Raw genomic sequence first — 10,164 nt, 5'->3', positions numbered from 1 at the left:
TGGCCCTGTGCACCTGCTGCCCAGATGTCGACCAGGCCTGGGTTTCCGCTGTGGGGCTCAGGATCACGCGAGGGATTCACAGATGAGCAGGTATCCTGTACCCTAACCTCCTCCTGGCCCTTCCAGGGGGCCTGTCTACACCAGAGGCCCCTCGGCTCCCAGACATGAGCCTCCGGCAAAGACCCTCCTCATCGCTCTGCTGGCGAGCGGCATCTCTCCCCGGGAACCTGCCCGCTCCGGGGCCTCCCCCTGGGCAAGGCTCCTGCGGCCCCCGCCCCTGTCCCTACCCCCATCTGAGTGGTGCGAGCCCCTCCTCCCTCTCCCTCGTCATCGGGATGCACACTACCCCCCACAGCACATTCTCTATGTGGACCCCTCAGGTCTCCGTCCCACCCTCCCGCCCCAGCTAGAACGTACGTGCCAGGAGGGCGAAATGCTGTGTGGGGCACGACTTGATGCCCACAGCCCGGGGTTTGTGCACACGGTAGACAATAAATCTTGAGTGGAAGGAGATTAATCAGCACAGAACTTCACCAAAACACAAGTGGCCTCCATGAGGGAGAGGGAGCTAGAATTTAGTTCCACTGCCCAGCTAATAGTGGTGGCTGGGCTGAGGACGTCGGCCAGGGCAGAGACTGGAGGTTGGGGGCGAGGGGCCAGGAAGTCTGAGGTCTCCTCCCCTATCCACCCCCCCCCCCCCCGCTCACTACCAATGTGACCAGGTGTCCGCCCCAGAGTCAGGAAAGAGAGCCAGCCAGAGCTGACAATAGGGCTCCTGTGCGGCGGGCGGCGGGGAGGGCAGGGACTCAGGCAAATGAGCGGGGCGCGCAGATATAGAGGCGTGTGGGCGGTCTGCACTCTGCTTCCCCGGGGTGCTGGCCACGATGGAGGGCGGCCTGAAGCAGCCCAGCCAGGGGAAGGGGCCCAAAGAGGTGGGGGACAGCCAGGCCCTGGCCAAGCTGCAGGAGCTGGCCTGGACGTGGTTCATGGAGACACAGGCGCCCCTCATTCTGCACGACGGAGCCCTGCCCCCCTGGTTTCACGGATTCGTCACCCGCAAGTAAGGCTGCCCCGTCCACATGCCCAGCAAGACCCACAGCCCCTTGGGGCCACGAGAGTGGTCTGGGGGCCCTGGGACAAGCCTGGCTCCTGGGTCCGCTCCTGGGGGCAGGGCGGGGGGCACGCCGGCCCCCACTCTGACCGAGAGGGCAGGCAGGTGCAGGGTGAGGGCAGACCGGGCCCGGAGAACCGGGTGAGTGACCGGGGGCCGTGTCACCCGTCCCCCAACCAGAACACTGCTCATAAGGAGGCCGACAGAGCCATTTGGGGTGGGGGTCGTCCCGGGCAAACCTGGACGTGCACTCACTCTGGAATAAAGGCTGCGGTGTGGGATCTGCAACCTGCCAGAGCAGGTCCAGCCTGGCCGTCCCACAGCACACGCCGGCCAGCAGCCCTCGGGGGTCCCGCACTCAACTTAGCCCTCTGCGGTCCCCGTCTTGAAATGCTTACTTTTTGAAAGGGGATCCACACTTTTTTAATTTTTTTAAATGTTCATTTTTTTGAGAGAGAGGCAGAGCATGAACAGGGGAGGGGCAGAGAGAGGGAGACACAGAATCCGAAGCAGGCTCCAGGCTCCGAGCTGTCGGCACAGAACCCGACGCGGGGCTCGAACCCATGAACCAGGAGATCATGACCTGAGCCAAAGTCAGACGCTTAACTGACTGAGCCCCCAGGCGCCCCCTCCAATAGATATTTCTTTTTTTTTTGAATTTTTTTAAATCTTTATTTATTTTTGGGAGAGAGAGAGTGTGAGCAGGGGAGGAACAGAGAGAGAGGGAGACACAGAATCCGAAGCAGGCTCCAGGCTCCGAGCTGTCGGCACAGAGCCCGACGCGGGGCTTGAACTCACAGACCGCGAGATCATGACCTGAGCCGACGTCAGATGCTTAATTGACGGAGCCCCCAGGCACCCCGGGGCTCCGCATTTTCGTTCAGTGCTGGGCTGGGTAAAACCTGCAGTAGGCCTTCACAGAGTAGGCACTCAGTATCTGGGGAGCAAGTGGTCTACCTACTGCCAAGCCAGAAGATAGCTGGCATTTTCCACCACGTCTCCAAAATACTTGGCACCATTCAGGAATACCCAGAGCTGCCTAGGGCTGGAAGGGACATGCAGGGGAGACGAGGACCTAGGGGTTGCTGTTGTGACCGGGCTCCAGACATAATAGCACCTCCTCCCTGCAGAAACTTCTTTTTTTTTTTTTTAATTTTTTTTCAACGTTTATTTATTTTTGGGACAGAGAGAGACAGAGCATGAACGGGGGAGGGGCAGAGAGAGAGGGAGACACAGAATCGGAAACAGGCTCCAGGCTCTGAGCCGTCAGCACAGAGCCCGACGCAGGGCTTGAACTCACGGACCGCGAGATCGTGACCTGGCTGAAGTCGGACGCTTAACCGACTGCGCCACCCAGGCGCCCCGAAACTTCTTGTGTAGTGCACAACGTGCACAACTGTACAGAGTGGTCCTGTGGCAGGGAGCTCCCCGAAACTAAAGATCTCTAGCTATATGGATTCATTCTTACCACAGAGCCATTCAGGTGGAGAGTGGGTGGCCAGGGTCAGCGGCTATTGTGCCTGCCAGTGAGGCTGCCGTGGAGGGTGGTGCATGGCGGTGGGGGCGGTGGGGGCGGGACTCCAACCCAGCCCAAGAGTAAGTCTTGAGTTTGCCTGACTGAGCCGGGACAGAGCTCAGTCCCAGCCGAAGGTCTGAGAGAGCCTTCTACAGAGGGCTGGAGGGGTGTGCAGTGGGTCTGGCGCCCAAGGGCATGGCCAGCAGGGACTCTGAGGCAGGCCCGGGGCCAGCCAGCCGGAAGGGCACAGGCCCCGGTTAACTGCATATCCTCTGCCCAGGCAGACGGAGAAGCTGCTTGGGGACAAAGCTCTGGGCTCCTTCCTCATCCGCCTCAGCGACCGGGCCACCAGCTACATCTTGTCCTACAGGTAGGAGAGGAGCCGTCCGTGAGGCCCCCGCAACGCGGCCACGCAGATAATCACAGGGGCCCGACAGGCCACAGGGCTCGGCTTTCCCTGGGCGCGGGTCTGCCATACCGTCCGCCGATCACAGGCTCAGCGGACGTTTCCTGAGCAGCACTGGCCCTAGGAGGCAGCCCCGGCCTTCAAAGGGAGCAGACTGGGAGCAGGAGAGAGCGTCCCCTGGGGGGGGGGGGGGGCTGGGGGGCTTCCCGGAAGTGAAGCTTGAGCCATCTGCCAGGGATGAAAGAGGGTACGATGGGAGTCCAGGAGGGCCTTTCCAGCCGATGGGGCCGCACGTGCAAAGGTACAGGGGCAGGGGAGACTGCGGGCTTGGGGGAGGCGCGGTGTCTGGGGTGGCAGGGCGCAGGCTCCTGTGGACGGGGGCTCGCACGGTTCGAGGGCTCTCCGGCCAGCCTGCGCGGGGAGGCCCAAGCACCCTGTGAGATGATGAGGGCTGGGCTACGGTACAGGAGAGGGGGCAGGACAGCCAGGACGGAGCGGAGATGGTGACATCAGAGAGGAGGTTGGGTGGGGGAAGGCAGGAAGAGAAAAGTCCCCTCCCCCGGTCAGGAAGGGGGGGGGGGGCCAGGGCTCCAGGGCCAACCTCAGAGGCCTGGGATCAGATTCAAAATTATCGCCTGCTCAGACCGCTGCACTTCAGATCCTAACCTTGCCTCTGTGCCTCTGTTTCTTCATCTGTAAAATGGGAACATTGTAGTATCTTCTTTGTAGGATTGCCAAACGTGTTGGATGAGTTTATACGTTGAACAGTGCTCGGAACATCGTAAGGACTAAATAAACATCAGTCATGATTAAGACACTATTATTCTACGTGCCCAGTACTACGCTAAGTACTTTGAAACACGTGAGCTCAGCAGTTTTCAAATGTCTTTTTAGCATCAAGGCTCTTTTTTCCTAACATACATGATCTTTGGTGGACTACTGCTCAGCTCTGGGAATGGATCGATCCGTGGAGCACCACCCGGTCCAGAAACAGTCCCACACATTCGGTCGCCTGATGTACAGCAGTCCTGTGGGGAAGGCAGTAAGTGGTGGGGAAGGAACTAGACATCCAGCCGGAAAGCAAGGGCCTGCCCATCCCACACCACAGGCAAAAACTAATTCTAGACGGACCACAGACCCCGGTGAGAAAAGCAAAATAGTACATTTCTCTTTTTTCTAAGTTTATTTATTTATTTTGAGAGAAAGAGCTTGTGTGAGCGAGCAGGGGAGGGGCAGAGGGAGAGAGAGAGAGAGAGAGAGAGAGAGAGAGAGAATCCCAAGCAGGCTCCATGATTTCAACACAGAGCCCAACGTGGGGCTCAAACTCACAAACATGAGATCATGACCTGAGCCCAAATCACGAGTTGGACGCTCACCCGACTGAGCCACCCAGGTGCCCTAAAACGGTACAATCCTAAAAGAAAACGGGAAAGTTTTTCAAGACTTTGAGAAAGGCAAACAATTCTTTTTTTTTTTTTAATTTTTTTTTCAACATTTATTTATTTTTGGGACAGAGAGAGACAGAGCATGAACGGGGGAGGGGCAGAGAGAGAGGGAGACACAGAATGGGAAACAGGCTCCAGGCTCTGAGCCGTCAGCCCAGAGCCCGACACGGGGCTCGAACTCCCGGACCGCGAGATCGTGACCTGGCTGAAGTCGGACGCTTAACCGACTGCGCCACCCAGGCGCCCCAAACAATTCTTAAGACACAAACCTACTAACCATAAAAGAGAAGGTCGATACATCGGATTTCTTTCAAACTGAGTCTTTTGTTAATCAAAAGTTGTCGTTAAGCGAGTAAAGGGACAAACCAGAGTGTTGGAGAAGTTATGTATTGTAATACATGTATCTAACAAAGGACTCGTACCGGAATATATGAAGAGCTCCCGCAAATCAATAAGACAAAGACAATATGATAAAGGCAAAAGACTGGACAGGCGCTTCACAAAAGAGGATACGCCAAGGACCGTAATATGTCGGCATTCAGCAGCATCAGCGACAGGGAGATACAAATGGAACCCACAACGAAGGACGGGGGTGCTGGCCCCACCAGCATACTCCTTGGTGTATTTCCAGCATAAGTGAGCGCACACGTTCGCCAAAACACACGTACAACAATGTCCACGGCAGCTGTATTTATAGCACCCCCCAATCTGGAAAGGACCCAAACGTCCACCAGCATAATGGGTAGATTGTGGATCTTTTCATTAAATGGAATACTACACATCGGTGGGGGAGGAAGGAAGCTAATTCCACGCGGACAGGAATCAATCTCAAAGATACAATGTTGAGTCAAAGAAGAAAAACTGATTCCATTTATGTGAAGTTCCACGACCCGCAAACTGATCTCTGACGGCGGGGCCGGGGCCCAGGCTGGAAGGGGGCAGGAGGGGGTCTTTGGGGAGCTGGACCTGTTTCCGGTTTTGCTCTGGGTGCCGGTCCCTTGGGCGTGTTCATGTGTGGAAATCCGTCGCTGCCCACGGTTGGGACATGTGTGTGTGTCGCCGTAGAATTATCCTTCCATGAAAGAGGACAGGAGGGGGGCAGGGTTTTACAGGCTGGATTGGGGGTGGGGCCGGAGCCCCATCTTTACAGCGGGGACGGGGGTGGGCGGGACAAGTGAGGCTGAGTGTGTGTGTGCCCAGGGTCGGACCTTGTCTTGTTTTAAGACTTTGTCCATCACAGAACTTCTGGTATTGATTTTAATTTTGTAGAATATTGCCTTACTGGTTATTTTGATTACGGAGCTTTGTGGTGACTCTTCAAATTCTGCACCCCAGTGAGTGCCCCCCCCCCCCCCCCGCCGCTGCTGGAGCAGGCTCAGGCACTCTCCAGGGGTGCAGACCCTGCACGGCCACCTGCCAGGCTGGGCAGTCTGTGCTGGAGCCCCCGCCCCGCACCCTCGGGGGCCCCGAGTCCCGGCCCCGAAGCCCCCACCCTGCGCCCTCCCGGCCCACAGCCCCACGCCACACGTGCTTGCTTGCATTGCAGGGGCAGTGACCGCTGTCGGCACTTTGTCATCAACCAGCTCCCCGACCGGCGCTACCTCGTCTCGGGGGACACGCGCAGCCACAGGACACTGGCCGAGCTTGTGCGCCATTACCAGGAGGTCCAGTTTGAGCCTTTTGGGGAGACCCTGTCTGCTGCCTGCCCCCGGGTACGCACCCCTCTCCTCCTGAGTGGGGGTGGTGGGGCAGGGCGCCCAGGCCTGGGGTGCCCACCGCGGGGGCACATGACTGCACTCGTCTTCCCCACTCACCACCATCCAGGGGCACTCGGTGCCGGCTCGGGGTCCCTGTTTGGAAAGGGGAGACCGAGGCAGCATCCCACCTGAGGTCAGGGGCCTGGTGGGCACATGGCAGTCTCCGGCAGGAGGCTGGAGGCCGGCCGGGGGTGCGTGACCCCACGCCTGCTGTGCCCCCACCACCCCAGCCGGAGGACAGCGATCTGTACGATGCCATCACCCCTGGCCTGGAGAATCCGCCTGCCACGGCGTCCGCCCCGAGGGGCCCAGTCGACGCTGCCAGCCCCTGCCCCTGTCCAAAGCCACCCGTGTCCTTCCTCCACACAAAGAAGAACCTGGACGGGAGTTCCTGCAGCTTCTCTGAGGACGAATGCATGGCGGTGAGGAGCCTCTCGGGGCGGGGCTGTGCCCGTGTCCCCAGGCCCGGCCCTTGGGCTGCGGGGTGTGGGAGCCAGGCCCGGAGCGGTGCGGGCTCACCCACGCCAGGGGCCTGGCTCCGGCCAGCCGGATGTGTTCAAGCCTCGGCTGGGTCTTTCTAGCTGTGTGCCTCAGTTTACCATTCCTAAGGTCCCCTGAGGCTTGAATGAGAAAATGAGTAAGAAATGCCTGAAAGGAGGCCCCTGGGGGGTTCAGTCAGTTGAGCATCTGACTTCAACTCAGGTCGTGATCTCACGGTTGGTGGGTTTTCGAGCCCCGCATCTGGCCCTGTGCTGTCAGTGCAGAACCTGCTTGGGATCCTCTCTCTCTCTCTCTCTCTCTCTCTCTCCCTCTCTCTCTGCCCTTCCCTCTCCCCTCTCTCTCGAAAATATTTTTAAAAATTTATATACCAAAAAAAATGCCTGAAAATTCCTCTAAACTGTAGGGGAGATGCCTTCACCTCCTGAGAGGGGCTCAGGGAGGTTTTCCTCCTACACAGATCACAGCACACCCCAGGCCTAAGGCCTTCCCCAGGGTCCGTGGGGGCTTCAGCAGGGCTCCTGCACCCCCTCCTTCTCGCTCTTGTCCAGCCTCACTGGCCTGTGGATCTTCCCCGATCACACCAACCTCGCTCCTACCTCAGGGCCTTTGCACTTGCTGTGCCCTTGCTGCAATGTCCTTCCTGCAGATGCCTGCAGCTCGCACTCCATTCCCTGCTTGCATGCCATCTTTCCAGAAAGCCCAGAGGCTGCCCTGCCCACCCGTCATTGTGCCCATCCCATTACCCTGCCTCACTCTTCTTCGTCCCACCGATCCTGACCCGACAGTCAATCATCTCGTGGCCTGTTATCGTGAGTCAGTCGTATTAGATGACGTAACAGGGTGGGTCGTTGCCCGTCTCCCAGCTTAGAGTGGGAACGCTCGCCACGCAGTCCTTGGCACCTGGGACAGTGTGTGGCACACAGTTTGCTCAGTAAACGTTGGTGGAATAAATACCCAAATGACGGACTCGGGGGTGGTCTGTTCTAGAGGGAGGGAGCGGCGCGTGAGTGGGCTCAGGGGCTCTGAGGGACCAGTGGCCCACTGTGCAGGGAGGACAGGGCAGGACGAGTCTGGGCGTCGACGGCAGGCCTCGGATGCCAAGGCGGAGGCCAGACTCAGGAGTACGGGGGCGGCAGGGACCTGAATGGCAACGAATGCCGACACGCAGCAGGTAGGCGGAGCCAGTGCGGGGCTCTCAGCTTGTCCGAGACGGTCTTCCGCTCACCTGAGGGCATCGTAGCGACAAGGCCACCTGCAAGACGCCCAGTTTCTTTCCTGTCTCCCCAGGTCCCTGTCAGGGTGCCTCCCCTCCCTGAGAGGAGTGCCCTCCTTCTGGACGAGTCTTTCGGAAGCCCCAACGACATCATCTACTCAGACCTGAGGAAGACGAACCAGGCACGGCCAGGCCTGGGCGCGGACGTGTCCAGCAGGCACGGCCTGGGCCCGGTTGGCAGCCTGGCTTGCTCCCCAGGCAAGGGGCCCCCGAGGAGACGCTCGGATGGAGGCCGGGACAGGCCTGACGGCCCAGGGCCCGCCCTCTCTGGGGTGAGCCCAGACCGCGGTCCTGTGATGCCTCCCACTTCCTGGGGCTACCTCCCGGCCCCCCCTTCTGAGGCCCTAGGATCCTCTGCTGCCACCTGGGGCCAGGCGTCCCCAAAGCTGAGCCACAGGGCTCAGCCCTGCTCCCAGGACAGCCCGGCAGACGCCTACGAGCTCCTACAGACGGCAGGTCCCCCATCAGAGCCCGGCGACGTGCCGGACCAAGAAGGCGGCACCTGGGCACCGGCCCCAGTTTGCTGGGGCAGCTCAGCTGGGCCCCCGTGTCCTGGAACGGGCGCCCCGTCCAACAAGCTGCCAGGATCCACAGTCTATGGTTACGAGAGCCTCTCGGGGGCCCCGGGGCTCCCCGAGCCCAGAAACACCTATGAACAAATCCCAGCAGCCAGGAGCAAGGAGACTGGACGGACACACAAGGTGGGTTCTGTGGTGGGAGGGGGTGGCCGCCAGCCCCTGCTGGTGAGAGGGACCTGTGGCCCTCATGCGTGAGCAGCTCAGGTCACTGCTACTGCCCGGAGGGACCCAGAGTTTTCCAGCTCTGTCATATGCTCACAGCTGCTCGGTTTGAATGTAAGGTGGGGGGTCTCTGGGCCTCAGGTTTCCCTGTCCGGGCCACTGCCGGGGTCTCAGAGCCTGTGAGAGGTAGATTGGGAGCTGTGCCCCCCACCCGCACCCCACATATCCTGGGACCCAAGTCACCCAGGGCAGGGCCCTGACTCTCCCGGGACCACAGACCCTGCCCGTGGGCAGGCCCTCTAGAATCCCGTGGCAGCTCCCCCCACCCCTGCAAAGTCCCACACCCTCTCTGGTCCCCCCCACCCTACCCCCCCCCCCCCCGGGTACTGGCCCGGCCGCACCCCAGCTCTGGGAGACCCCTTCCTCCCCTCAGCCACAAGGGACGGACCCTTCATCCAGAACCGGGGACTGGAGGTGGGATTTGGGGCACCGTGCGGCCTTCCCTGGGCTGGGGCCCCAGTCTGCAATCAGCAGGCCGTGCCGGGCCTCCCCCTGTCCAGGGGCCCCGGGCTCCAGCATCTTCTCCTTCTTTGCAGCCCGACAAGCACCGGAGGATCTTCTTCACAGACAAGAAGCACAGAGCCTGAGGGGGGCCTGCCGGGGGGCCTGCCGGGGGGCTTCCCGGGGAGCCCGCGGCCCACCCCCGCCTCCCCAGTGCACCCCACTGGCCCCAAGAGGGGTGGAGGCCCGGGAGGTGGGGGACTGACCACAGGTAGGGTCAGCACCCCCATCCCCAAGGTGAGCACCCTGAGGCCTGGGCTCGCTGACCGGCCCGCCCTCCCCCCCACCCCGCTGACCGTCACCGAGCACGCGGCCAGCCCCGCGCTGGGGCGGCCGTTCTGTCGGGCTGAGCAAGGCCACGCGGTTGTTCCTGAGACCCAAGCCGGTTCCCTCCCGTGGCCCCGTCAGCAGAAAGGGGTGGCCGGCCGGAGCCACGCCGGGGAAGCCCTGGCCTGAGGCAACAGTTCTGACCCTGGAGGGCTGGGCTCCCGGGGGCAGCCCCCCTTGGCCCTTCTCTGCCCCCCCGCTCATCCCAGCCAGATCATGCAGGCCGGGCAGCCCTGACCCAAGCCCTTCCTGGCGCGGACGGGAAATCCCAGGCCCGGAGGGGAGCGGGAAGCTGCCTGACATGACGCTGACAGCCTGCACACACACCCTCGTAAAGCAGGCCGGGCCCGGCTGGCTGCGGGGCTCAGCCGGGTGCACGCCTGGGCCACCCTCACCTGCCCTCTGCCTCCGGCCGGTCTCGGCCTCTCCGGCTAGTTCTCAGACCTGTCCCCTGAGACCCAGACCCGACGGGCGGCCCGACCGGGCGATCGGCTCTGGACGCAGGCGCTCCTGTCTCCCGCTCTCCC

At 61.1% G+C, this 10,164-nt stretch overlaps 1 protein-coding gene across 1 annotated transcript; it reads left to right on the top strand.

Annotated features, from left to right (window-relative positions):
- The first annotated feature begins 884 nt into the window (after positions 1 to 884).
- On the top strand, positions 885 to 9,452 carry SH2D7 (SH2 domain containing 7). Its single transcript, XM_040493439.1, has 6 exons — positions 885 to 1,060; positions 2,908 to 2,997; positions 6,025 to 6,190; positions 6,466 to 6,657; positions 8,024 to 8,710; positions 9,346 to 9,452. Exons 1-6 carry the CDS (start codon positions 885 to 887, stop codon positions 9,394 to 9,396), a joined length of 1,362 nt encoding a protein of 453 aa, XP_040349373.1. The 3' UTR covers positions 9,397 to 9,452.
- The last annotated feature ends 712 nt before the right edge of the window (positions 9,453 to 10,164 follow it).

This window comes from Herpailurus yagouaroundi, unplaced genomic scaffold (genome assembly GCF_014898765.1).
Source record: "Herpailurus yagouaroundi ecotype Mexico unplaced genomic scaffold, PumYag 185, whole genome shotgun sequence".
NCBI lineage: Eukaryota > Metazoa > Chordata > Mammalia > Carnivora > Felidae > Herpailurus > Herpailurus yagouaroundi.
The sequence above is the reverse complement of the archived record's forward strand: the minus strand, read 5'-3'. Positions and strand labels throughout refer to the sequence as shown.

Excerpts from the sequence above, each read along its gene's own strand:
- SH2D7 (XM_040493439.1), top strand. The coding sequence starts at position 885 with ATGGAGGGCGGCCTGAAGCAGCCCAGCCAGGGGAAGGGGCCCAAAGAG. Across the intron at positions 2,998-6,024 it reads AGCTACATCTTGTCCTACAG|GGGCAGTGACCGCTGTCGGC; the intron begins GTAGGAGAGGAG and ends CTTGCATTGCAG. Across the intron at positions 6,191-6,465 it reads TGTCTGCTGCCTGCCCCCGG|CCGGAGGACAGCGATCTGTA; the intron begins GTACGCACCCCT and ends CCACCACCCCAG.